This window comes from Annulohypoxylon truncatum, assembly GCF_022578515.1.
Source record: "Annulohypoxylon truncatum strain CBS 140777 unplaced genomic scaffold F4807scaffold_7, whole genome shotgun sequence".
Lineage (NCBI taxonomy): Eukaryota > Fungi > Ascomycota > Sordariomycetes > Xylariales > Hypoxylaceae > Annulohypoxylon > Annulohypoxylon truncatum.
Window position 1 is genome coordinate 1,014,151 of NW_025953793.1, and position 27,185 is coordinate 1,041,335.

At 47.7% G+C, this 27,185-nt stretch overlaps 8 protein-coding genes across 8 annotated transcripts; 5 read left to right on the top strand and 3 right to left on the bottom strand.

The window, feature by feature from the left end:
- Window positions 1-584: 584 nt before the first annotated feature.
- Window positions 585-1,271, top strand: F4807DRAFT_457936 (uncharacterized protein; the record flags this gene model as incomplete). Its single annotated transcript, XM_048001120.1, has 1 exon — window positions 585-1,271. The coding sequence occupies one exon, from the start codon at window positions 585-587 to the stop codon at window positions 1,269-1,271; it is 687 nt and encodes a 228-aa protein (XP_047856961.1).
- A 1,707-nt stretch (window positions 1,272-2,978) lies between these two features.
- On the bottom strand, window positions 2,979-4,949 carry F4807DRAFT_371535 (acid protease). The gene is made up of 2 exons (XM_047995683.1): window positions 4,404-4,949; window positions 2,979-4,347 (listed from the first exon to the last, which is right to left on the bottom strand). Exons 1-2 carry the CDS (start codon window positions 4,599-4,601, stop codon window positions 3,109-3,111), a joined length of 1,437 nt encoding a protein of 478 aa, XP_047856962.1. The 5' UTR covers window positions 4,602-4,949; the 3' UTR covers window positions 2,979-3,108.
- A 1,426-nt stretch (window positions 4,950-6,375) lies between these two features.
- Window positions 6,376-7,872, top strand: F4807DRAFT_371498 (V-type ATPase). Its single transcript, XM_047995682.1, has 6 exons — window positions 6,376-6,648; window positions 6,722-6,734; window positions 6,795-6,928; window positions 7,060-7,126; window positions 7,205-7,322; window positions 7,420-7,872. The coding sequence occupies exons 1-6, from the start codon at window positions 6,581-6,583 to the stop codon at window positions 7,563-7,565; spliced, it is 546 nt and encodes a 181-aa protein (XP_047856963.1). The 5' UTR covers window positions 6,376-6,580; the 3' UTR covers window positions 7,566-7,872.
- Window positions 7,720-10,617, bottom strand: F4807DRAFT_416166 (uncharacterized protein). The gene is made up of 5 exons (XM_047997107.1): window positions 10,115-10,617; window positions 9,722-10,002; window positions 9,397-9,663; window positions 8,189-9,337; window positions 7,720-8,131 (listed from the first exon to the last, which is right to left on the bottom strand). The coding sequence occupies exons 1-5, from the start codon at window positions 10,218-10,220 to the stop codon at window positions 8,036-8,038; spliced, it is 1,899 nt and encodes a 632-aa protein (XP_047856964.1). The 5' UTR covers window positions 10,221-10,617; the 3' UTR covers window positions 7,720-8,035.
- A 1,434-nt stretch (window positions 10,618-12,051) lies between these two features.
- On the bottom strand, window positions 12,052-14,454 carry F4807DRAFT_416170 (uncharacterized protein). The gene is made up of 4 exons (XM_047997108.1): window positions 13,558-14,454; window positions 12,866-13,495; window positions 12,617-12,807; window positions 12,052-12,562 (listed from the first exon to the last, which is right to left on the bottom strand). Exons 1-4 carry the CDS (start codon window positions 13,834-13,836, stop codon window positions 12,508-12,510), a joined length of 1,155 nt encoding a protein of 384 aa, XP_047856965.1. The 5' UTR covers window positions 13,837-14,454; the 3' UTR covers window positions 12,052-12,507.
- A 1,854-nt stretch (window positions 14,455-16,308) lies between these two features.
- F4807DRAFT_416174 (NAD(P)-binding protein) lies at window positions 16,309-18,825 on the top strand. The gene is made up of 4 exons (XM_047997109.1): window positions 16,309-17,054; window positions 17,118-17,283; window positions 17,332-17,867; window positions 17,920-18,825. Exons 1-4 carry the CDS (start codon window positions 17,015-17,017, stop codon window positions 18,444-18,446), a joined length of 1,269 nt encoding a protein of 422 aa, XP_047856966.1. The 5' UTR covers window positions 16,309-17,014; the 3' UTR covers window positions 18,447-18,825.
- Window positions 18,826-20,390: 1,565 nt separating this feature from the next.
- F4807DRAFT_457942 (S-adenosyl-L-methionine-dependent methyltransferase) lies at window positions 20,391-21,915 on the top strand (the record flags this gene model as incomplete). Its single annotated transcript, XM_048001121.1, has 2 exons — window positions 20,391-20,719; window positions 20,775-21,915. 2 exons carry the CDS (start codon window positions 20,391-20,393, stop codon window positions 21,913-21,915), a joined length of 1,470 nt encoding a protein of 489 aa, XP_047856967.1.
- A 787-nt stretch (window positions 21,916-22,702) lies between these two features.
- On the top strand, window positions 22,703-26,414 carry F4807DRAFT_416178 (Pep3/Vps18/deep orange family-domain-containing protein). Its single transcript, XM_047997110.1, has 2 exons — window positions 22,703-25,646; window positions 25,753-26,414. Exons 1-2 carry the CDS (start codon window positions 22,831-22,833, stop codon window positions 25,835-25,837), a joined length of 2,901 nt encoding a protein of 966 aa, XP_047856968.1. The 5' UTR covers window positions 22,703-22,830; the 3' UTR covers window positions 25,838-26,414.
- The last annotated feature ends 771 nt before the right edge of the window (window positions 26,415-27,185 follow it).

Genomic DNA, 27,185 nt, shown 5'->3' on the forward strand with positions numbered 1-27,185 from the left:
ACCCACAAGACGATCTGAGCAGGCCTTGCCTCTAAATTTTCAATTCACGATGCTTCAGATCGCCCTCTTACGGGGAACCTTCTTTTATCCCATGGTAACACTTGCTCGTGACTCTCGTGACTCGAGCCTCGTGTCAAGCTTCTTATTCGGACCTGTGCTATTCTACTGTCATCATGTTCCACAATGCTTCTTATGACTACTGAAATATCATCTCGCCTTGCGAGCCCTTGGCTGGGTCACGAAAGGAAGCAGGCAAGTAGGAGAACCGCACTCGCAGATGCCTCATAGAGCACGCCTTGCTGTCCTTCGACTACTTTTTTCGAAGCAGCTGATAGTGAATTATACTGATTCCATTCGTCCCAGTCCTTTCTACCACTTTTTCGGTTTCCACTAGGGTTATTGAACGTAACTTAAGCGTACTTCCACGATACATCTGGCTGGCAATAATCAGCCTCTTTTCCTATTCCTCGACGGGGCGCACATCCTGTCTACTGATGAACAAACATCAGCTACGCGCCTCCAACTTTCTCAAAATCCCGACTTCGTCTCCGGAGTTCCAGGTCCTTCCCATAAGGTATAGGGCAATGTCGGATCAAACAACCGAAAGCACAAACACATCCGTCCCTGAACAGCAGACTGGCAGCAGCAGCAGCAGCAGCAGTACATACACCCCGGCTATCTCTACCAATAGCAATGATAGCAACGACAGCGCTCACGTCCTAATATCCACCAGCCTCAGCGCCTCCACCACAGCCGCAGAGAAAGAAGAAGCGTGGCGGACGCTGTACCCGCCGTCGCCGCGGCTCCGAGACAACCTGAGTTCGCAATTCGACCCGCCCTTCCCGGACCCGGACCCGGAGCCCGTGTCCTACACGCCGTACACTCCCTGCTCAGCTTCAACAGCTTCCATACTCGCAACCATGCAACGGGAACGGGAACGGGAGCAAGCGAACCAAGCGCGCCCTTACTACTACTCCTCCCCAACATCGCCTTCCTCCTCCGCGGCCGCGAACGCGAACGCGGTGATCCGGGCCCCGGACGGGACCACGTGGCCGAGCGTAGCGTGCCCGTGCCCGTGCCACTCGGCGACGGCGTCGCGGGACGCGCGGCCGCAGCTCGCCTTCGCGAACGCGGATTACGTCGCGTGCCCGCTGTGCTGGGTCGACGCGTACATGACGGCGCACGGCGACGCGGGCCGGCCGTTCGACTGCGAGAGGTTCCTGCGCGGCGCGGGGAAGGATCCTAAGGTCCCTGCTTCGCTGCAGTGTTGAATGGGGTTAGGTGATGGGGATAGGGGAGTAGGTAAGGGGGGGGGGTAGGGAGGTGAAAGTTGGAGGGATGGGGGAGGTATGGATGCTGAGGTCTTTGTGGGAGAAGGGACGAGGCTTTTGTAAATGGAGAAGATTGGCTGGGTTCGCTCACGCTTCATCGGTGCCAAGGCCCTGGGGTTCATGGACGTGGAAATCGGGGAAATAGGGGGGGAGGGGAGTCTTTGGTTAGCACCACCCCAATGCTCCTTCAATGAGATTCTGGATAAAAGAATAGAATCCGTTCTAAGTCAACCTGTTTCACGACTTGGAGTTTATAAGCATAAGGTACCTATCATTACCATACCTTGTAAATCAGGGGAAATTATCTCGTCTATGAGAGTATCTCTCAACAATATAGACGATTCCTATTGTAACCAGGTAGTTTGATGATTTGTTTATATCGTTCTTTTTTATGACCATCTTGGGCCTCAGGCCTCTTCCTGTGTTCTGGCTAGTCTCCAAGGGCGTTTTCCCCTTTGTCGATACTGAAACCCGGCGAAGAAACTCTTCAACGGGTAGGTACCTACCCGATATCAAATGACTTGTCATAAAATATCATTGCATATGCGGGGTTATAACCTATAGGCCAGCCACCTGAATATAAACTAAGGCAACCTTCTCTTGAACAACCTTTAAGACACTCATTAGCAATAATTTGAGTCTCTTTCCCATTCCAACTAGACGTCGAGAACTCACATCTACCGGCAGCCCAAACTTCCCGCCTCACATATTACGACACACGTTTGTACAAGCTCATCCAGCCCTGATCCGATCTCTTCCACCTGGAAAAGACCTGTATCATTACAAACAAACAGTTCTACGCCCTAAACACCGCGGCGGGTTGCGAGGAATAGACGATTGACTAGCTCTTTGCGATGTGGACGTTTCTACTGCTATTATTAATGCTACCGCTCCTGCTGTTCATAATATTCCTTCTACTGCTACTGCTACTAGTGGTACTGTCGCCGATAATAGGGGTGGCATATCTCGTTTGCGAATATCAAAAATTAGGCTAGTCAGCGTCGGTACTAGTGATAGGTAACGAGCATCTTACCTACCGCACCATCACCGATTACAAACCTGAATTTGGACCGCAAAATTGTGGAAAAAATATGGCCGTGATAGTTTACTGGGTGGAGTGAAATGCGTCTCGGTCACGTTGAGAAAATTCTAGCAGACGGCCGAACAATTTTCATTTCGTGCCATGCTTCTAACGTTCCATGCTTGGAAGAAACGGCGTCGGTACAACATCATAGCATCATACGCTCTTCTAGTATGTGAGTACAGGAAATCGATAAGTGCTTTTGTCAGTCGCTAAAGTTGCTGACAGTGAGCGAGAAGAGTACCTAGATGAGTATTTCGTCAAAGGCGCCTGCGTTGTGAAGACTTGTGGCCAAGCCTATCAGAGATGATAAGCGCGTAAAAAGGCAAATACGACACACAATTGCTACAGGTGGATCCAGATAGTCGACAAAACAAACGTCATGTGTAATTAATATCAAATTTATCCAACGCCTAGCTCCTCTGCTAAGCTCCATAATCACCAGATATGACCATGCTATAAATGCAACCCGACCCGTCAAACGCTGCCTCCGAAGCCCGTCGAGGATATCATACAACTATGCCATGCTCTTGTCATTCCTCGGTCATCTATACCGGTATTTTATGTCGTAGCGGCTTTACGTGAGCCTAAAAACCCCAAGCCCGAACGCCTCGCAATGCTTGCTAAAAATATCGCCCAACAATCCAAGATCCTATCAGAACAATATCCATGGGTATAAATCTCCTTTCAAAATATTTATAGTATCGCGATCAATATAGACACTCCGAAAGGCAACATTAGGGCCGCCGTCGAAAAACTGGCGCCGGTTGGTGCAGTGCTATTAGTTGTGCTGTCACCCAGGCCGGCATTGCCATTTCCGGTGCCCCTAACAAGGCCTGACGTCGCTGCTACGGAATTGGATACCGCAGTAGCGTTCGGGATTCCCGTGCCACTAGGGATCTCCTCGATATTGGATTCCGTCGTGTTAAAGTTCGTTTTCGCAAGCGAGATCTCGTTGTTGTCAAGGTCGTATACGACATAAGCAGATCGAAGAAAAGTATCGCCCAACACGTTAGTCCCCGTACCGGCTGGGGAGATGCCGAATAGACAAGCCGTCACACCATTTGAGAATGTGGGTCGTTGTCCATTCGCCGTCACTAGGTCCAACACAAGCTCGTTCATATCCACTGAGATCGTCGGGGCTGAGAATACGAAGTCCATAGTCGCTGTCTGCTGAGCTAAAGAGCATGGGACGTATGCCGCACCTGTGCTCGAATCGTATTGCGCATCGACCGCCTCATATATATCCTCAACCATGTCATCGGGTAAGTAGGTGAGCGAGGAACCGGAGTCGAGTAGAACCGCAAGAGCCTGGTTATCCGCGATAGTTGTGTTGCCCACCGACAGAGAAGTCAACGTGATCAGAAATTCCGAGTAGACGCCATTGTTAGCTTGGATCGGGAGCGTCTGGAGGCTTCCCGTGTACTGCGCGGTGTCCACTCCTCCAAACAGAATGCTCCCCGTATTCGCATCGAGATCGTTCAACCATAAGCTGTAAGCATTTCGTTGTATCTGGCCAGCTGACTTCATCTTCATTGGCAAGTTTTCGTACGATGCCTTTCCTGCTCTTCCAACTTGTACTTCGTTGACAGCATAGCCGATACCGAGAATGCCTTGTTCGGAGGAACTCGTGTACCCGACTCCAAATTGGAAATCCTCCAACGTCGTTCCGCCAATAGTAAACGTGTCGGTGACATAGTCTCCAGTGGCCCCGGAGCCATCGACGTAGGAGATATTAAACCAACTTCCAACGTAATTGTAAGTAGAAGACGAGTTGGCTGTATATGTTCCGGCAAAAGCGCAGGGCTTTGATGACGTAGAACAGAGTGCAGAGGATGCTGTATTAACCCAGAGATCACTGCTACCAGTATCTAGGTGCATTCGTATAGACTGTGCCGGCGTTCCTAATGTACCGTTGATAAAATATAATGTTTCCTATAAAAGAGTTAGCAGACGTGTCTTTGGAGACCCCTATATCACAGGATCCATACCTCATTGTCTAATCCAACCTGAACTGTGCCATCTCTCCGCCGTAAACGATCCCGCTTTACCGGGTTTCGTATAGTTTGTCGTTGAGTAGTCAAGCTTACAACTTTAGGCTGGCCGGTGCTACTTGGTATATTACGTGCGCCTGCTGGTATGGCTAATACACTTGCTATCAGAGCAAGTATCGTCGTTGCTGTCTTCATATTGGGTGATTAAAAGCCGCCTTAGCGTGATAGCTATAGTGCCGAGATGTCTTCGAGATGTCTTTATTCCCCCGTCCAAATAGTCGATAACAACACAGGATGCCAGATGCCAAATGCTATAACCGAAACATTGAAGTAAGTATCTATTAGTGGGTTCCGGGGTTATTTCTAGTCTTTATGGTATGCCGGTAAGGACGGTAAAGGAGGCAAAATATGTATCCAGTACGGTGGGACAGATTCGTCAGTCGTGCGTGGCCAGCCGGGGCTAAGAACAGATATGAGGATGGATTAAAACAGTCTAAAAACGGGAACAGCAACTCATGTCTGCGGGGGAAACCATAATATTATTTGAAAGAGAAAGAAGCAATCCAGCTGCTTAGCATGGTAGGAATAAGAATGACGGGGATCTGTTGGCCGAGTGTGACGAGACGATAAGTTCGATACCTAAGCCACTCCGGCTTCGCCAGCCGGGACGCTTGAGTCTCAAAATATTATGCCCACGTCTTTTCATATGAACTAGGATTACCAAATCGTGGAAGACCCTGAGCAGCATGAGCTGGCCGTCGAACCTCCTCGGCACGTTGAAAAAAAGACAGGGGTAAACGTATGGTGGGGAGTCCGCGCATAGCGTCGTTGTTTGAGGTCTTGGCGCAGGTGACGCGCGTCCATCAACGTCCTCGACACTCACTTAAATAAGTCAGGGGCTAATTATCGAAGGGTCATTTGAAGAAATAACAAGGCTGGGCGAATTGCTCGAGGAACTATTTAGCTCTAGCTCTTTCTTGCAGACGTAAGCAAGTAATAATAAGATAGGTAGCATGACTTGCAGCAAACAAAGCCGAGCGCCTTTTTCTTTCTTCTCTGAATTGATGGTCAAGGCCTTAAGATCTGATACCGTTGGTTGTATCATGTCTCGAACCAGGGTCCATTGTGAAGGGACCCTAGGAAATAGATTAGAACATCAGACAGTACTGAGCACGGGTTTTTCAACGCCGCTCGATTAGCAGCGTTTCAACGCAGCCCAAAATAGCTCGTAACGCCTGGGCTCTGTTTGGCGATAAAGTATTTTTGTGGACTCGTAGGGCTATTTCTTCCCAGAGACCCAGAGAGACCCAGAGAACAGAGACGGACAAGGACACTAGTTCATCTTGTCAGCACGAAATAAAACGAACCGATCTCTAGACTGATTCAGGCCGGGGATATAATTCATGGGGATATGCCGACCAGGTTTAGACCGATTGAGGCTCTGTGAGTGACCGCGTAAGATGAACAAGATCTAGAATAGCTACTAGTAATGAAAGTCTTGCCTAATACGGAAATCCTTGACGGCTAAAGAGTCGAATGGGGAAGGGTGAATTGATAAGAAAGCAAACACAACTTCAAATGTCATCTGTGTGTCGCAACGAGAAGCACTTTCCTGATCAACGCTTGTCCAGAATCTTGGTAGGTTTGTCACGGACTAAACCACGTTTGACATGCGTAACGTTCTATGTAAACCTTAACGTTATTTGGTGGAAGGGTGGAAGGGTGGAAGGACAAGAAGGATATGACAGCTCCGATCCGGGTTGACTATAGGTATCCATCAGCCACACCGCGAAGCTTCTTTTCATTGAATATTGTAAGCACTCGCTTATAACTTGGAAGTTACACCTAAGGATCCGAGGTTTTTTCCGAAGCCCAATCAGTCAACACCATATTCTTCTGCCTGCAAACCCCTCATCTGAATATGTAGATCTAAGTCATCAGCAGATGACGGGCGAATAGAACTCGGCGACGCAGAATGAGGCGTTACACGATAAAATGGGCGGGCGCCCGACGTGGTCTTCAGCTGGGAAAGGGGAGATGGGTAGGAAGGTCAGACTTTCGCCATCTACATACATAGGTACTCACTTGCGCGTCCGTGGCGCATTGAATTCATCAAGTTTCTACCTAAGCATATTTACTGTATTTCGGAGCTGCGCACTTCCAAGCTTTTGCCAATGTCCCAACAAGCGATCCTATCCGAGATGAATGCCGCCCTTGCCGAGGCGGTCTACGATCCTCGCTGGTTTGTCTCGTGGCTTTGACGCCTCCTTAAAAAGGGTACTTAGATGCTGACTATTACCTAACCGCCTATACAGCCCAATATACGCTGTACGTGTAGAGCATTATCACTTGCCCCTAATGCCGTCTAACCTCGCTCGCATTCTGTAGTCTTTCTTCGGGGCGCTGGGCTGCGCCGCGTCGATAGTCTTCACAGTTCTGGGCGCATCCTACGGGACCGCCAAATCAGCCGGGGCTATATTCTCCTCGGGCGTCATCCGCCCAGAACGGCTCATGCAAAACACGTACGTCACCCACCACCGCATCATATTCCCTCACCCAGGAGAGCATATCCCCGTCGGCCCCTTAAGTCATCCCTCCAACCGGCGGACGGGAAAAGCAATGCTGACATCGGCCCGCAACGCGTACGTTGCAGGCTCTGCGCAATCATGGCCCAGATTCTATCTATCTACGGGCTCGTAGCCAGTGTCATCATCTCGGGCGTGAGTAACGCCCGACTCCTATTGCTGATTTTTTTTATCCTTCGTATATAGGGGTAATAATTACTAACTTTGACGAAGGATCTAGTAGAGAAGATGCCCCTACACCAGGGCTTCCTTCAGCTGGGTGCCGGGATTAGTGTCGGGCTCAGTGGCCTCGCAGCCGGCTTCGCCATCGGAATCGTAGGAGACGCCGGAGGTTAGTCTATCATGGGCCTATCCCCCTTTCTTCTCCAAATCTCCTCCGGGGATTCGATATAACCAAGCAGGACGTAAGGCTAATAGATCCGGACTAGTGAGAGCTAGCAGTCAGCAGCCGCGCCTTTACATCGGCATGGTCCTGATCCTCATTTTTGCCGAAGTCCTCGGCCTCTACGGCGTTATCATCGGGATTTTGATGCTCTCTAAGTCTAAGGAGAACGTTACTCAGTGTCTATATTGATATAAGTAATTCATTCAATATCCGAGAGGAAACCCGTGGAGTGAGAGTGATACTATAGCAGGTTCGAATATAACATGATGGTGCTCACGGAGTTGGGGTTTTAGAGATTACATACCTCTACTAGACCATAAATCAGATATTGTCGTACCTGCTCGTCAAACATACATAAGCTGTATTGTTGCTAATTCGTAGCCCTAGTGCACCACGTGGTCCATAATACAAACACAAAGTCTCACGTCACTACGCAGACCCCTTATTCCGTGGATATCCCCAAATTTGACCTGATTCTCGTGATACTTTCGGGCATGTTCGTCTCATTAACTATCCATTCCGAAGGGGGGAAATCATTCCGAGTGTTCTATAACAACGTAATCATCTGTACAAACCTCTGCCGTAACGCCGCGGCGGTGGCGATGAAGTCGTCCTAACGATCCTAGCCCTTTCCTTAACCCTTTCCTTTCGCGAACGCTCTACGTCTCATCGATCTTATCGACCTCCGCTTTTGCTTCTTCCCACGTCTCTTTATTCTTCTTGGCCCACTCAATTTGGCTCTTGGCATAAGCAAGCTTGTAATAATCGTTAATTGAAGAATCAGGTCCTAGAAGACATCGAGGTTAACTTACCATATAACGTCTGAGGTCATCTTCTTTTTCGTTCTGGAATCTCTTCAGATCCTGTAGAATGCTTGCGCTCGCATCCCTCACATCTTGAGCCGCCGCTACTTGAGCCTGTTCAAGCTGCTCGATACTCTCGCGCGTTTTGCCGATGGCGTCACGTCGGGTTCTTTCCGGATCAACGTCGGCCACACCTTGAATTGCATGGCGGATTGGGCCGAATATTCTGCCTGTGATAGAATTGCTACTAGGAGCCTTCTTATGGCTCGGGTTAGAAGCTGAGCGCTCGGGAACCCCCACTCGTGCTGAAGGTGCTGACGGAACGTCTCCGTGATTGGACGGGAAATCCGAGTCGATCGAGGCGGTGTCCTCTCCACTGCCCTCTTTATGGTGCTGTGAATAAGTTTCCCTCATACTAGATGATCTTCGGGGCGGGTGAACCTGAGAACCCGTTCCGATCTGCTGGCTATTGCTGAGATATTGGTCAATCCGCTTAGCCTCAGCCTCGCTAGTCTCTAACTGTTCTAGAAGTGCCTTCTTCTTCAGAAGTTCGTCATTAGCCATCTCTTGCTGAACTCTTTTCAAAATCCTGTAGCGCAACACGCTACGCACAACACCAGCAAACTGTGCACTCTCTCTCATAGGTTCGGCGAAACTAGCCCCTAGTGAACTTGATAACTCTTCTGTTGCAATATATGACGAGTCTGCTGCTTGGCCCACTCGCTCAATTGCTGCGGCAAGGGAGGGGGATGGCTCGGACAACGCAAATGCATTGAATTTGGCTCCTAGATCCGAGAGATCGGTGGATAAAGAACTTAGGTGGTTGAGTGTGCGTCTGTTGACTTTCTCCATAGGTCCCATTAAAGCTTGCTCCAGTTCCTTGATTGAGGCCTCAAAAGTGATGAAATAGGGATCCAGTTCCTGCTCATTCAGATCGTGGGCTTCAGGGGGGAATCGACGGAGTAACTGAGAAGCGACTGTGCCTGAACTGTCGAAAACAGGGCCCGGCGCTGGGTTCACGGGCGTCTTCAGCTTGGCAGAAGTAGCGGGCACCGGAAGGTATGCGTGTGCCGGTGAAGGGTTGGCGGTATCTAGCGGGGGTGCTTTCATGATAGACTTGGGAACAGATGAGATCGGATGCGAATGGAGAACCTCATTCTATAATCAAGTTAGTTATTATGTCAGAACACGTTTGACAGACACAGCTGCAGACATACCCAGCTAACGTTAGGGTCGAGAAATCTCCATAGAACTCCATCTTCTCGGACCTGTTCCATCCGTCGGCAGCGGTTTAGGAAGACAGCTAACATGCGTTTTCGCAAGTCAATAATCTGCTGATCTTGTTTTGCGTTCGTCGGATTAGCAGCATAATCTGCCATTGTGTGCTTTTCGGGGATCGGGGGAATAATAAGAGTAGGGTGAAGTCTAGTCAGCGCATCGCGTAATGATGCAAATTCGGAATATCGGCGTCGGACTTCAAGGTCCTGGAGTTTATATTAATATTAGCAAAAGACGTCTTAGAAGCACCTAGTAGGAACTCACTCCTGTTCTGATGGTATAGACGATGTATTTACCTCCACTCTCCATGCTCTTTCCGGCGTCTGTGATAAGTATAGGGAGTTCGGGGTTTTCGTAGAGAATCTGCTCGATACGACTATCGTAACCACCTGGTTTCCTTTTTGGGGTCGCCTGATCCCGAGATTGAATGCCATACTCGTCGTCACTTTCGGGATCGGCTAGTTGCCGTCCGTAGCTCGTAGTGGGCGGCGCATCTTCGCTAGTGGTAGAAGGAGTATTTGGGGTCTCGAAGCGATTGGCTTGGTCTACATGTTCCCAGTCGGGATCAGCCTCGTCAAGAGAGTCATCCAACGCTATGTTTTCCCACATTATTTTTCCTTGGTCCTGGAATATGAAGAAGAGATGGGCAAAACTTACAGTCGTGGGATACTGGTGAAGTAGGATTGGCGGATGACGATGTTATTGAATCGCGACGGTCGAAACTCGTCCCGTACGGGTTATTGTCTTCCTCATCGTTCCACATGGTGAATCAGTTGCGTCCACAGCAACACGACAAACAAAGCTAATCCCTAAGTGATATCAACGGCGGCGGATGTCAAGTGAGTCAAGTCGCATTTGGTCGCTAGGCGTTGCGACGTTGGGTACGATACGATAGGTCTAAGCCGAGAGGGACGGGAAGGCAGGCAGGGCGGGGGAGGGGAGAGAATAATTGAATGAACGCCGATGGGTGATTTTTCTAAAAGTGAATTATGACGAAGAATGAGAATGCGTTGGCGGTATCTTCTATGTTTGACGTGTATTTGGAGATACTTTGAACTTTGAGTCAACTGACAAATTAATATGTAAAACGATAGGTATGCGGTTCGGGTTTAGGTGTTGGAGGTCGGAGGTCAATGGAGCTTGTGTGTGCGGAAAGCGGGAGCCTTGTTGGTGGCTGCTCCGTGAGGTCATGTCTCAATCAGGCACTCGGACCACGCTAATTTATTCGCACTTTCCATCTTAGCTGAGAAGTTACAGATCTAAATACAGCTAGCGTTTGTCGTATATGTGCATATACGCTAAGCCGAGCTCCATGATGGGTGAGCTTCCAAGGCTTATGGTAAATTCGTGATGTCCATCAGTTCGCGGCATGATATCGAGGTATTAATAACATGAGCGCTGTATTAGCTTTGTGATAGTCATGCTACAGAACTTCACTTCCATGAGACTAAGGCATATTCCCAAGATTCTTGGATACACATTGATAGGTACTATGTACAGAAGCAAAATTTCCATCAGTGGCGCCGTAATCCAGCAGATGATGGCATATTCCCAGATTAGCAATTGTCGAGGAACCATCAAGTATGGCACATTATAGGAACGGACTACTTAATGACCGAAAGCATATCATTTCATACTGCGATGCGTATTTCTTCACATCCCAGGAATCAACCTGAGAAAGCAATGAAAATGCAAGGTTCGCATCACCTGGAGGCAGTGTAATACCAGGGACACTGTGAGAGCCATCATGTGCAAGCACAGAGAATGGACTCCCTCGTTACAAAAATAAGAATAATCAAAGATGAGCCACTATGTGACTCTTCCAGAGATTAAACTGAAAAGAACAGATACTACACTTGATCTAAGCCAAAAGGCAAAGAGAGCTGAAGAAGAAAAGAAAGAAAGGAAGAGAAAACGAGAGGCAGAGCTGAGATTAAATAGAGTCCAAACTGGTGGGGTGATGAGGGAAAGCGGTAAGGCTGGCAGAATTATGTCATCATTCCCCACCAATCATTGATTTCTTGGCAGGCACAAAGTGCTTAGGTACCTAGGTACTTACAGTATGCACCTACCTCTTTTCCAATAAGCCCCGCTAATTTTGCGGCTAGTCAGGTGATACGTGAATCGCATTTAATATCCTCCAATTGCTTGTGGTCTTCTCCTTTTCTTCCTTCCTTTTTCTTCATACTTACCTTATTCGGAACTTCCTCGCTCAAGAAATAGGAAATTCAAGGGGGAAGGCCTGCATTTCACGACGCGGAGCTAGCCCTTTTCTATTATCCCTCGTGGATCGTAGCGGGTGCAATTTTTGATCTCAGCCTTTTTCGTTGTGACCGGTGCTAAAATGCATCGTCATGAGGAAGATTATGCCTCTATCCAGTCTTCGATAGTGACTTTTTAATCCCCAAAGTATATGGCTATCTACCTCCCGCCTATGTTTAAATACGGGCATATCGTCAATTCCCACCCTATTTCAAGAATGTCAGAAAATTGGTCTCTACTACGTAGATAGACGATCAATATGCCCACGCTTAGGTTAGCTGCCTCACTTGGAATAGTCTGCCCCATAAACTCGAGATAGAAGAAACTCATTAGGCATCGGGAAACAGTGAAATAACGGAACACTAATGCCATCGATCTCCATGTTTAGGAATTGCCGTATAGCAAGCCGCTTCCAATCCTCATTTTGTTCAACTACAATACCTAGGGCGTGACCAGGTCCTGCCGACCTGTAAGAGGCCATTCGATCAATATAGTCTAAGTGGATGTGAATGTAGTTATAATTCCATGGGAATGATGGACATCATATAGTAAACACCCCAAGCTTTAGTTGCTATAGTCCGCCTCGAAACTTTAGGCATATTCAGACATCCTGATGCTTGCTATTCAACAATGGTACGCAGACCACAACTGTTCATAGCACCGTCATAACGCCTAAAACAATGAAGCTCCCGAACTGCCTCCGATCTGAAGTGACCATCATTTCCCTTTGCCCAGATGTGCCAGATAAAATTTTCCAACTCCTGAAAATGCAATGACTTCCTTGAATGTCACAATTTCCTCCCATGGCTCCGAGTTGCATGCCGAAGCATGACTATCGAATACCTGAAACATATCAATATAAAAACTCGGAATGCTTTAAAGGGGTCATAAACTTACGTAATGATTCCCCCTATCGCAATAAACACACCAACGACAGACTTGTCGCCTACCGATCTACCAGAAGTAGCCCAGCCAAGTGCCACGATAAGACAAGTCTTCAAATGTCCGACAACTGTACTAGAAACTGGTCCTGTGTGGCCAACAATGAAGAATTGTGACAGGTTGATCAAAGATGCAAATATACCAGACTGTGTAACGTTAGGCGTCAACGTTTACGAATGTCTAAGTAGGGGTTTCTTGACTTACCATCAAGATCATGAACCATCGGCTAACAGGGACTTTGGTCCACGTAGGAAACGTGTCGACAAAAGGGATAGCGTAGAGCAGAAGAAATGCCGAGACAGGAGCTTGGTTAAATAGTAGCTGCATGCTCGACACCTGTAGCTTTCGCTGGTAACTTCTGATCCATACTGTGTATAGCGAGGAAGCGAATATGCCACTGAAGGCAAATATCACCCCTAATCCTGATGTAGTCTTGACGCTGGCATCCTCTGTTGGGAGCGAGTCATAGTAGGAAACCATGCCAACCCCCAAACAAGCGGGAACCAGTGCTATGATGGCGTCTTGAGGTAATATAGACTGGTATAGGACAAAATCCATGATCGCAACAGTGGGGGTAAGCAAAATACGTGCAACCTGATAGAAGGTGACAGTCGAGAAGGCCAAAGACAGGTTTGGGAGAATTACATTAAGTGACATAGCAACGGAAAGGGGGACAATATCTCGAAGAGGAATACGGCGAGGGCTAAAGAAGGCAAACCGAGGCCGCGACAATGTGAATAGAAAGAGCCATGTCATGAAAAAGTGGAAGGCGGCAAACGTTAACTGCGCAAGCTTTAGTGAGGGATCGGAGAAAATGGCTTTGTTTGTGAAGACCTATATGATTCTAGCTATTAGTTATTCTTATGAAGCCGGGACAAGCAAATAAGGAAACATACAATGCCTATTGTAGCCAGGGTGTTGACTATGATCCAAAATCCGGCCCAACCAAAGCTACCTTTGGAGGAGTTCCGAATAGTTTGATTCCCGGTGACCTTCTCTAATAACCCTCCGTCTGCTTCAGCGTCCTTGACATTACCATCGTCTACGGCGATATTTCGAGAACCACGATCATCTATACCGTCGAAATTGCCAAATCGGCCATTTTCAATCCGGATTTCTGAGAAGGGTGAATCACCGGATGAGAATCGTCTTGGACGACCACTCAAAGATGCCATGCCAAGCTTCGAAAGGCATGTGATGGGAGCTACCCAAATTTCCGCCACTTACAATTAGTAAGTTCTAGCATGAGGGGGTTATAAGGAGACTCGGTCATGAATAGAGAAGTAAAGGCGGTTGAAGATTTTTCTTTTCCTCTCTTTTCAGAAGTGAAGGACGTCCGAAATTAACGGCGATGGGTGCATTCCAGAATAGAACGGGAATGGAGAAGTTCCATATGAGGAAAGTGGTTGTATACGTAACCCGGAGGGCGGGATGCCGTATGAGACGTCGGATTGGCTGTTACTTTAGCCGACCGTCAGCCTGGAACGGAAGTTGGAGTTGATCTGGTTGATCTAAACCTCAAGTTACACGTTAGGAGAAACGAAGCTTCACTTGGCCGCGATGGAAGCTGGGAAGTAAAAGACAGCTTGAATCTTTTTAAGTATCGCATTTACAGGGGTTGCCGAACAACCGAATCCAGTGTCGGTTTGAATTACAAGGTATGAAATGCGGGATTGGCAGCTTAATAAACGGGTCCTCGCAGAACGATGGCGAACGGGTTAACAGGGGCTAATTGATTGAAATTCGGTACTACTGATGTAAGTGTCTTGGCTTCTGAGCGTGGCAAGGCCGACTCATTTCTTGACTTAGTACCTTCGTACATGAATTCTACTTATGTAAATATCGTGTATCTATCTGAACTTTGGATTCTTCAGTTAAAAACTGCAACATGCGCAATTGCCCAATTGAGGGTTGCCCGCAGGCTTATAAGACAATGTGTCTGTCTAAAACTTGTAATGCTTGGTTAAGCAAAGATAGTTCGCCGTAATTATCTCGATGGTGTAACTGTCGCCATCTTCACCTAGGTATGTATTGTTTCCTTTTTCATTCGTTTTACGAACTGGGCCTGGACTGGTACCTAACTCGATAGCCGACCTACCTAGCTACGACCATAGGTGCCGCCCTCTACTACTACAAACCACTCCTGCACACATTCAGTGTTTGTACATATTACAAAGTACCAACATGAGTTTAAACGGATACCTAGACAGCTACATGCATCTAGGTATGGATGTATGTAAGATATAAATGATATCTTGAAGTTATCAAGGTTTTGAAAAATTATACATGAGATTTTGTGTTAACCCGTCCCCAATATAAACCAGGAGGTGCTTCTCATATGAAGTCGATCTCTTCTATACTAGTGTTCTCCAGGACATTAGGTAAATCTACATGCCAAGGTACCTAAATAAGGAGATAGGTACTACATACGATTAAATCCATGTCTCATTGCCTAGTCCTAATAAAAACAACGACCACATATCTCATACATTAGTGCGATCTCGTCAAGTCTTAAGATATGAGCCTCATGTACCTTTTGGTCTCTTGATAAATTTGAGCGGAGACTTCTCTTCAATAAACTCATCGCGTTATGACTCAGATTTCAACTGAAACTAGATATATCTCACTAATACCTACAGATACTCCCCTAACCGGTGAAGCGCCGTCCTTACTACCCCCATGATATCCCAATGCAAGTTCTTACCATAAGGCGAACTAAAACGTTCGCCAAGAGCCCCATACATCGCATGCCTTACATAGGCGCTAGACACGTAATGATAGGAGGATCGCTCTGGGCAGCTCCCTTTGGTTGTTATAGCTTAGCAGGGATGATGTCGATGCCGAACAGCCGTCTTGACTTCTGATGTTCGTATTGATCAACCATGATACTGCTTAGGTATGCAGACAAGCTTTGCAAGAAGCGAGACATATAAAATCCCCACGGAACGTAGTTTGCATTTTGTTTTTGGAGAGTAGTAGAGTAGGTAGAGATGTAAATTCCCTACTAATTAATAATATTAAATTATGAGGGAATCCCTAGCCCATGTTATACGAGGAGAAAAAAATAGGGAAGTATACGATTGCTTGGTGCTTTGTTATACCCTAAACAGAACGCGACTTGAATTATCAGTTTAATTCAAGTAAACTATAAGTTTTCTGGGCCTTATTTCTATTGATGCCGAGTATCATAAATCAAGTAGGTAGGTGTGACATACTCTGACATATTATGACAACATGGGCTGAGCGAATCAGGGGCTAGGTAGTACTTAGTTGATAAGCTGACGGTATACGAGTAAAGCGAATCGATGACATTAGTTGATCTCGTACTACGATATGTTACCCCTATCACATGTGTGTAGGATTCAGACTTAAACAATAACAGATTGTCGTCAAGATAAAGGTCGTAAGTGTTATAAATCTCGAAGTTTTAGATGGTTAGATGGACATAGCTTTAGTAGTGCAAGGTTAATGGTTAGTGGAAGGTTACGTAGATCTGGGAATTGTACATGAACTAGGGGTTATATGTGGGTCTATGTGCTGCAAAACTTGGTCTAGCCGTCAGGCCGTTCAGTCCCGTTTGACCTTGTACCTGCTTAACCTCACGGCCGATCGCTGCCGATTAATACCAACTTGGAAGCTTTTGATTAAGAAATTCTCTTGAAAAGTCGACTACGCGCATCATAGGCCCGTCCATCGTAAATTGATCTAATCTACCAATGTCGAGATATAAATAAACATGCTGAAACTCCCGAAATCTACTCGTATCACATACCGATACCTACGTAATTAACCGTTCTTTGTAGGGATCCGTAGTTTCCCCCGATCACCTATCCATCCATTACTAGGTTACTCCTTCCATCGAGTACTATACAAAAGCCTAGTACCTGACACCAATCCCTCGGCCGAAGCGCAAGCGCATCTGGATCTTTTTTCAGCCAAATCCGCAAACTCAATTATCATCTGACCTGTACTTCCGCGTTTTTGAATCATCCGTTGCTAAATTGGTGATAGAACATAATCTGGTCACCCGGTCGTCTTTGCCTTGATACCTTTTTTTCGCTCTTGATCTCGATCTTGAGTCAATCTCAAGACTGTCTTGTGTCGAGTTGGCGAGTTAGCGACTTGCAACGGCCGGTCTGGAGATCTGCATCTGGACATCTGTCCACCCTGCAACGCTCCTGTACGAGACGAAGAAAAGACAATGGACCTCGTTACACATCTATCCTGAAATTTTGTGTTTTATATCATATTGCCAATCCAGCTCTCCCTTTACTGAATGAGCTTTAGAGAATACTTAACCCACCTTTTGAGCCCAATCATTGGCGAAATACCGAGATCACCCCTCGACGCAACATGACAGCGCCACAACTGAATGGCACCAATGGGGTGCATTGTAAGTGTTGACCGTCGACGTCACCGAAGTGGATCGAGTTGACTTACATTGTTGGATATGTAGCCGCAAACGCAGCCGCGAATGGAGCCGCAACCACTAGAGCCACAAAACCTAGATTTTTCGAGGACTACGGGGTATGGAAAGAGGCTCCTATCTTGACTGGGACTACCAAGTTTGAACCCCTGCCGGATGTCAAGAATATTATGATTACGGGCGGTGCCGGCTTCATGTGAGTATTTGTGAAAAGGTCTGGCGCTGTGACTAACCACGTTTAAAGCGCATGTTGGCTTGTCCGACATCTTACTCTGACCTACCCACAAGCCTACAATATTGTGTCATTCGATAAGTTGGATTATTGCTCCTCGTTGAACAATACTCGTATGCTCAATGATAAGCGAAACTTCACTTTCTATCATGGAGATATTACCAATCCTTCAGAAGTGCTCGATTGCATGGAGCGCTTCAACATAGACACCATCTTTCATTTCGCAGCGCAATCGCATGTCGACTTGAGTTTTGGAAACTCTTACGGGTTCACTCACACGAATGTCTACGGCACTCACGTTATGCTGGAGAGCGCGAAGAAGATCGGCGTTAGGCGATTCATCCATGTGTCCACCGATGAAGTGTACGGCGAGGTAAAGGATGACGATGATGACTTATTAGAGACAAGCATTCTGTCACCAACCAACCCATATGCTGCGAGCAAGGCTGCCGCCGAAATGCTGGTGCACTCTTATATGAAGAGTTTCAAACTCCCAGCTATCATTGTCAGGTGTAATAATGTCTACGGGCCGCACCAATTTCCCGAGAGTAGGTCATCATCATGAGCAGTGAAAGTGCGTGCCCCACTAACCTGACGCAGAAATAATTCCTAAATTTATCTGCTTGTTGAATCGACGGCGGCCAGCAGTGCTCCACGGCGACGGGAGCCCTACTCGAAGATATTTATACGCCGGCGACGCGGCCGATGCATTCGATACGATCCTACATGAAGGTAGCCTTAGTCAAGTCTACAATGTAGGGTCTCATGATGAGATTTCCAACATTGAGTTATGCAGGATGCTCCTAACGGAGATGAGCATCCCCCACGAAAACCAAGAGGATTTCAACAAGTGGGTTAAATACACACATGATAGGCCTTTCAACGACCACCGATACGCTATTGACGCAACTAAGCTGCGACGCTTAGGTTGGAACCCGAAGACTTCTTTTATTGACGGCTTGAAGATCACCGTCGATTGGTACAAGCGTTTCGGCGAAGAATGGTGGGGTGATATTAGCAAAGTCCTCAGTCCCTTCCCGATTGTTGTCGAGGCTGAGGTGGTATCTGACAAAGAGGAGATATGTGATGAGCCTCAGCGACCCAAGAAGCGCAAGTCGCTTAATTAGTGGTCGTCCGACATCCACGTAGAGGTGGTTGATCCTCGCTTACACCCCGACATTATCCCAAGGAATGAATGCATTGGTGGAGTTAGGATACATTTATACGGATGAAGCCTCGATTTTGGGAGTAATAGAGAGCTCAATCTTCCTGTGATATTGATACCATGAGGAGTGCAAGTGGCACGGGGTTCCCATTGCTATTAGTACGACGTACAAATATCTAAATGCCGGAGCAATTGTCGCCGTATTCGGCAAATAGCGAATAGACCATGATTTTTTTCAAACATATATACCTATCTTGGTAATCTTGCTATCTATACGTACATATTGAGCCGCGATTCTTGGTAATATGCATGGGCTTTATAGAAGTGTCGGTCAAGGCTCTTTGGGGGCGTTATAACTAAATGGATTTTAGGTTACATTCACCTCATGATTATATCGACATCTTATAGGACTTTTACCCGGAAATATTTAGGATTTCCGGGCATTATGCATGCCTTAGGTCTCCGAGCCGGCCTGTTGATTCCAGCGTGCTGCAGCCGTGACCGGGGCTTCGGTTCGATAGGCTCCCAATGAGATCACTCGGAGTACCATAAAAAGTTCCTGGAGTGTCGCAGTGCAGCTATCGCTTATTCAAAGTGGAATGGATCCGACGTGGAGGGACACGAGTTTTCCGCTCAAATTTTCGGGAACATGTACATAGTGCTGCGTTCTCTGAAACAGTCATTCGATCTGTCGATGTCTTCAGTTGCGTCGAAAACCTGGATGCCCCTAATATAGGCTCTCTTATAATATTCATAATTGCGACGTAATCAGTCTTCACGCGGAGTTGAGTCCGAGCCCGAAGGTGGCCCAGGCTTAAATGCCCTGCTGGGGTAAGCAGGGTGAGCAGGGTGAGCAGGGTGAGTCAAGGAAATGCTACAACCATGTACCCTGAGCTGCTTGAAGTCGGCGCTCAGGAACGGAAATTCCACCTAACTGGGTCCAATGAAAAAGAACACTTAGTCCCTTGGGTCTAATAAGCGTGAGAAGCGGCCAATGCCAATCATTGGGCTTTTTGAGGCGCGATACTCCAGCGTTGTAGCCCAAGTTGAAGGGCTGCATATATACTACATAATGCCTACATATATAGGTAGTATGAGCAGCCGAGTAAATAGGGGGCGGTCCGTCGACATGGGGTTAGGCTTGCGGATGGCCAGGGATGGCAATGACATGTGGCTCATCCCCTGCCCTGGACTCCACGTTGCCGTCCAAAGCAGACCGCTCATTGGATCGTGGACAGAAGAAGGTGTCGAATGTCGCACCCGGCTAACACATTGCCCACACCCCAAACCGTCGTCAATTTGCAGAAGTTGGTCGATGATCAGTTCGGTAGCCAATCGTTGTCATCTTCGTCTTTCACCGTCCTCCGCTTCCCTCGTGGCCCATAATCCATTTTTCCCCAGCTTGTAAAACAATTCCAGTCCCTCACTCCCGTTACACTAATTAATTAGCAAACCGACTCCATTTTCTATTCCTATATTCGATACGGAGTTAGATTAACGACTTCTTGATCGTTTAGTCTCTTAGTCCCAAGTAACAAGGGCGCTTCGCGGGCACACTCGGCCCGCTAATGCATCCATCATTCGATTATCCGCGGAGAACGAAGTCCACAATACACTTTTCCCATTGAATAATATCGACCGGAGCTTTCGCAAGCCTCTCAGTTTTTTCATCAAGGCCGAAGTAAACGCAGGGCCGCCCCTCGCTTGCGAATCCGCCGCCGAGCCACTCGAAATTTCGGAGACGCCGGCACGATATGAGATTCGCCACGGGACCTAGAAGGAACTATCTGACTAATACCTCGTTACCAACCTAGAATTTCCCAATGCGACTGTGATGAAGAAGAAAAGAGGGAAAAAAGGAAGACGACAGTCTGGGTTATCGGAGTCGGATGCGCCAGCTGATATCATGCCGTCGCAAGCCACTAGCGTTACCGGCTCGTCTGTCGGTCCACATAGTACCGGTAATGCCCGTAGTGTAGGAATTTCCGAGCTCGCTGTGCCGGAGTTAGACAGCAACGTCTCTACCGAAGATTTCTCTAGTGACTATCTGAGCGCGTGGACCGCGAGTGCCCTGGAACCGGAGAGTCGAATAGTAGAGCCGCATGAAGAGATAGCGACGAGCAACTTGGATGCCGCCTCCGTTTATTCTCCGAATCATTATCCAGCTCCGCCATTGGCGTATCGGATAGAGGAACCGTATGAGATCGAGGAAGACTTGATAGATGAGGACACGTTGTAAGCTCACCCTCAAACTATTAACAGAGCAATGGACAACCCTAATACCAAGCAGAGACTCAACACGATCAGTCAACGAACTGGACCTCAACTACATAATAGAAAATGGCCGACGATATTGCGGGTCATATTACATGCCAAATGACGACGATGAGCAAGTCCGGTTGCAGTTAATCAACCAGGTTTATTTAAAGACGTTCGACGGCGAATTGACGAGCGTGCCTTTAGAAGCGCCGACCCATATCCTAGATATTGGGACTGGAGTTGGCGAATGGGCCATAGATATGGCTGAGCTTTATCCCGACTGCGAAGTAACCGGAACCGACATCGCCAACATATTTGAGCGACGCGTCCCTCAGAACGTTTTCTGGGAAATTGACGACGCCGAGATAGAATGGGAACGGCCGCCGAATCACTATGACTTAGTACACTTGCGAGATCTGGCCGGGTCGTTTTCCGACTGGCAGAGCATCTACCGGTACGCCTTCGATTGTATCAAGCCAGGTGGATGGATCGAGGTGTTAGACTTCGATGACCACAAGGGGATGTCCAACTTACACTCCCTCTTCGAACCCGATTCGATCGTGTGCAGGGTGGCCAATGATCTTGTCGAAGCCTCCATCATGCATGGGAGGCCACACGGCGTTGCTCATCTGGAGCCTAGATTCCTGGTTAATGCGGGCTATGTCGATGTCCAACTGACGGAACACGCTATCCCTCTGAAAACCGACGACGGCTCGACGGGAAAATTCTGGCTTCTAGCTATGCTAAACGGAGCTGAGTCGATCTGTCTAAGGCTTCTGACTAAATACAAAGGATGGGACCCTGAAGAAGTTCGTCTAGCTTGTAACATCATCGGCCAGGAAATGATGACGATGGCGCTCAGGCCTAAGAAATCCAAAAGTTTCGTCGTCAAGGTCCGGGTATTGAAAGGGAGGAAACCAGGTCTACTTCCGCGTTGGTCTAGGGGACCATCTCGCGAACCAAGTCAGCTTATACAGCAAAAGCTGATGGAGATGCTGGAGGATACTGAGGCGGAGGATAGTCAACCGACAGACGGAGAAAGCGGATACCTCTCGATGCCATCTGAGATGAGAAGCGCTGCACAGAGTACTTCTTTCGCCTCTAGTTTCGAGCAAACACGCCCGAATCGCACACAGACAGTGTCAGCTACGACCGAGTCAACGGGGTGTTGAGAAAACACCCGTTACAGAGCGATTTAACGACAAAAGCTCAGTAAACCTGAGAGGGATCGTCAAGGCTGTTCCAATCAATAAAGCGGATATGTTACGAATGGAAATCTGCCGGGCTAGGTAGCAGCCGATGCTGTGATAGAACTAGCAAACCAACCCCGTCCTAGAATTGGCAAAACCTCAACTTACGTTTCCAAAACCAATTGAATAATGGTTCGAGGCATATTATAAGAACCGTCATAATGAATAATACCTATGTTATCCATGCCTCGGGCCCTTGACACATGATCGAGACGACATCGACCTTTAAGTATATAATCGACGCTCAGGGGAAGCATTGGGGGGGTATACAAGGGGCCTGATAGCCCCTTTCTATTACAAGCGAACACTTGCATTTTTATTTTTGTTTTATTGTATGTAATCATGGTGTGGATGGAGTAGGTCAAGAATCAAGAGATCTGAATTCTTGGACATGTAAGGAGCCTGGGTCAGCGCGAGGTTATTTGTGCATCAACTAACATACCCAGGACCGAGAAATATTGCATACTGGCAGGCAGCGAGTTCTTTAGTATATTTTTTTCACTTATCATTTATCCTTATTAAATGATATGATCAAAATGAAAGTATAAATAATGATTCGATTTTAGCTACCGCATTATTTATGCATTACTTGCACAATCTTAAAATATGCATAGTCCCTCGAGCGCTCCAAGGTTATTACATAATTGTACATATGCAGGTGTCCACTTTATGTAGCTTCCCGTTGACGGGCTCTAAGCTACAACCTTAGGTTCAATGTTACGACTACCTAATGCCTAAACTTGTAACGCCTTTTCCGCTTTGACTACGATATTCTACAATCAGCTTTGCGACCTGTCGCGAACTTGACAATCCCAACATGATCGAATAGATTTCAAGATGTCGCTTGGTACATCGAACGGCTTCGTCGCCACCAACGGCGTTCGCGATCTTACTGACGATGGTGGCCTGCCCATTTTCGATGTCGAGCCCGTACAGCTCCAGTTCTCCATTGCCGCCGACTTCGTTGCAGCTCAGGTTGCCAACAATGTCCTCGTGCTAGCCTTGTCTAATGGGCGCATATTGCGTATAGACCTTAATCGACCCGAAGATATTGACGATATCGACCTTCCTAAGCGGGTTTCCGAAGTTGGCATCATCCGGCGCATGTTCCTCGACCCCACCGCCTCTCATCTGCTCATATGTACTTCCCTCGGCGAGAACTATTACCTACATACCCAATCACGCCAGCCGCGGCCTCTAAGTAGGTTACGCGGCGTCTCCGTCGAGTCTGTAGCTTGGAATCCGTCTCTGCCCACTGCCACGACTCGCGAGATCCTAATAGGCGCCTCCGACGGAAACATATACGAGACGTTCATCGAAACATCAACAGAGTTCTACAGGAAGGAGGAGAAATACTTGAAGGCGCTAAACAAACTTCCGGATGGCCCAGTCACGGGGATATGGGTTGATAATATGGGCGGGAAGACTGATGTGAGAAGGGTAGTTATCAGCACACAGGGCCGGCTATTCCACCTCTCGGGGAAGGTTGGTCGAAGCGCTCATGAAGGGAGCGGGTCGATCTATACGAGATTATTCGATTCCGAACAGCCGGTTATCCACGAAATTTCACGGAGCTCGGCTACTGCTCCCTCTATGCTAGCTATATCACCAGATCCACCAAATGCTGATGCTTACGAGGACGTAATCCCGGAGCGAGCCTTCGCCTGGCTTTCTTCCCACGGGGTCTACCATGGAAAGCTCTTAACAGCAGTTGTGAACGACCTTGGAAATAAAGTGTACGCCGAGTCCAAGCTTCTATCGAGGTCCCAAGTAGTCTCGACTGAGGTTTCAGGCCGAAAGAAGACACCGTCCGAGTTTATTGATGCGATCGCTTTAACGCAGTGGCACATTATCAGTTTAGTGGGTGGTCGTGTTGTGGCGATAAATCGACTCACGGGGTCAGTTATATACGACCAAGTAATTTTAGAGCAAGGACAGAAAGCTTTAGGACTCTACGTTGACCAGCAGAAAAATACATTCTGGCTGTTCACCGCCCAAGAAATATTTGAGATCGTTGTCCGAGATGAGGATCGAGATATATGGCGAATCATGCTACAGAGACAACAGTTTGACATGGCTATGCAATACGCTCATACCACAGCACAGAAAGATGCGGTTTCAACAGCATCTGGCGACTACCTTGTCCAAAAAGGGTTGTTTGTCGAAGCCGCTGGTGTATATGGCAAAAGTAGCAAGCCATTCGAAGACGTTGCGCTTTCGTTCATCGATCACGGCCAAAATGATGCCTTACGAAAATATCTTATCACGAAACTCACGACATATAAGAAGTCCTCCATTATGCAGAGGATGCTGATAGCGGCATGGCTAGTCGAGATCTTTATGGCGAAGCTTAATTCTCTTGAGGACTCCATTACCGTGGAAGCAGAGTCGACCGAAAATGAGAATAAGAAACAATCACGGCAGCAGCTCGATGCTGTTCGAAATGAATTTCACGACTTTGTCAATAAGCACAAATCCGATCTTGATCGCAAGACAACTTACGATGTTATTAGCAGTCACGCTCGGGAAGACGAGCTCCTATTCTTCGCCAACGCTATAAACGACTACAACTACGTTCTATCATATTGGGTGCAGAGAGAACGATGGACGGATACACTGAATGTGCTCAAGAAGCAGACAGCCCCGGAAGTTTTCTATCGGTACAGCAGCGTACTGATGACGCACGTCGGACATGAATTAGTCGAGATCTTGATGCGACATCCTAAACTCGAACCCCGTAAAATCATACCAGCTCTTCTTGATTATAATAGGACCTTTAATGGGACTCTCCTACAGAACCAAGCCGTCCGATACCTACAATTCGTCATTAATCAACTTCACTCCACGGACGCGGCTGTTCACAACACCCTCGTCTCTATCTACGCATCTCACAGCTCGAAAGACGAGTCGGGACTTCTAGCGTACCTAGAATCACAAGGTGAAGAACCTAATTTTGATCCCGATTTTGCGCTTCGCCTATGTATCCAGCATAAGCGAACCCTTTCATGTGTGCATATCTACACGAACATGGGACAATACGTCCAAGCCGTCGACCTCGCCCTCTCGCACAACGAAGTCGAATACGCGTCCATCATCGCAGACAGGCCGATGTCGAACCCGGCGCTCCGGAAGAAGCTGTGGCTGGCGGTGGCGCGCAAGGTGATCTCGCAGTCGAACGGGATCAAGACGGCGATCGAGTTCCTGAAGCGGTGCGACCTGCTCAAGATCGAGGACCTGATCCCGTTCTTCCCGGACTTCGTGGTGATCGACGACTTCAAGGACGAGATCTGCTCGGCGCTGGAGGACTACTCGCGCAACATCGACGGCCTCAAAAAGGAGATGGACGAGAGCTCGCAGACGGCGGCGAACATCAAGGTGGACATCGCCGGGCTCGACCACCGGTACGCGATCGTGGAGCCGGGGGAGAGGTGCTACGCGTGCGCGCTGCCGCTGCTGAGCAGGCAGTTCTTCGTGTTTCCGTGCCAGCACGCCTTCCACTCCGACTGCCTCGGCCGCAAGGTGCTGGAGCAGGCCGGCGTGGCCAAGAGCAGGCGCATCAAGGAGTGCCAGGTCCAGATCAGCAAGGGCCTGGTCAGCGGCGCGAGGAAGGACGCCATGGTCGCGGAATTGGATGCGCTGGTCGCTTCTGCTTGGTAAGCTTGAAGAAACCCCCCTTTCTCTTCCTCCTCATACTATGGGGGATGGAAGAGGTGGGCGCTTAGAGAATATGACGCGCGAGGCTAACGAAGTGATGTGTAGTATCCTGTGCAGCGACTACGCTATCAAGCGGATCGACGAGCCGTTTATTACGGCGGAGGACGATAAGGGTGAGTGGGCTTTGTGATGCGAGATGTGGGATATGGAATTAAAGATGTAGAGATGTAGAGATGACGCCACGTTCTGGGGTTGGTTGGTGTTGTTAGAATGGATGGATGTCTTGGGAGGACTCACGGGTGCTCCTGCTGTTCGAGCGGGCGATTGCCGATGAAATAATCAGGCTTGGGATTAGAGGGCCTTGACTTGGTTCGAAGTACGCTTCGGGATGAATGACAGGCTTCAGATACCCGTCGACAGTCAGGGTTGGAGTCGTCGTTGATAAGGCAGTTGACTTTACTCGCGATTTGCCGCCGTTAAGGGGGGCATTGTATATGAGATAGGACTTAGGTATTAGGTAGTTATGACGTTGTCTTGGAAGGAGAAAGAGTATGCTAGAGAAATTGATACCCATTTTTACCGGATCTTGCCTTTGATGTTGGCGTTGATGCTCGGGGGAGCTGAAGTTTGAGGTGTGGATGTTGGTTTACTCGATTAAACTCCTCTTGGTGGTAATATAAGAGTAGTAATACAATCAAATCGATAGACTACCTATGCCGACATTATGTTGCGATTAAAATGTTTCGATATAATTTCTTGGACTTCTTTTCCAGATCGCTGATGTTGCCCTGGCTTTTACCTTTAAGAGAGCAATTCCTTATATTTTCCTCCATCCTATGATCCCATAATGTTGGATAGTCTTCAATTACAAATCACGCTTAAAGTATCATATACATACATTTTAGTCAGTTCTAGTTCAGCGTAGTAGTTTAATTGAAGCTATCTTGCACTTGGGAACATTTGAATCATATTGGTCCTCTTGAGTCGTTGGGACGGGGCTTGAGGCCTAGAACTCTAGAATTAGACGCATACTGTTTACTTGATGCATCGGGGAATTAATTATACGATCTACGCGCCAGCTAGCAAGGGCCTTTCTAACTAGGATACCACTATGCCCGTCAATTGCCTATTACTTGGATGGGTTGTCGTGGCTTGAGAGTTGTTGAATATTCCAGTGTACTAGGAGCTCTCGGCCGGACCGAAAAGATGGCGTAAGATATGACGACTCATTTTGGTTTCTAGAAGCAAGATCGGATGACAAATTCTATTTTAGGAAGTGTTATCTTAACATGCTGGCTCACTTTAGTTGCTGGTCGATATTCGGTCTTTTCTGATACTGCTATTGATGTGTAGATATGTATTAAAAAGTTATACTATAGTCTGCGCAAGATTGCGTCTTCATCGTCAACGGCTTTCTCTTAAGTGTTTCTTTCTGCATATTGAAAAAAAAAGGGCAATTGGAACTTTTCGATCCCTAGCTTGGTGCGTTGGAGCGAAACAGAAATAGAAGCTTAAAGAGGTGGCATCATGTAGCGTCG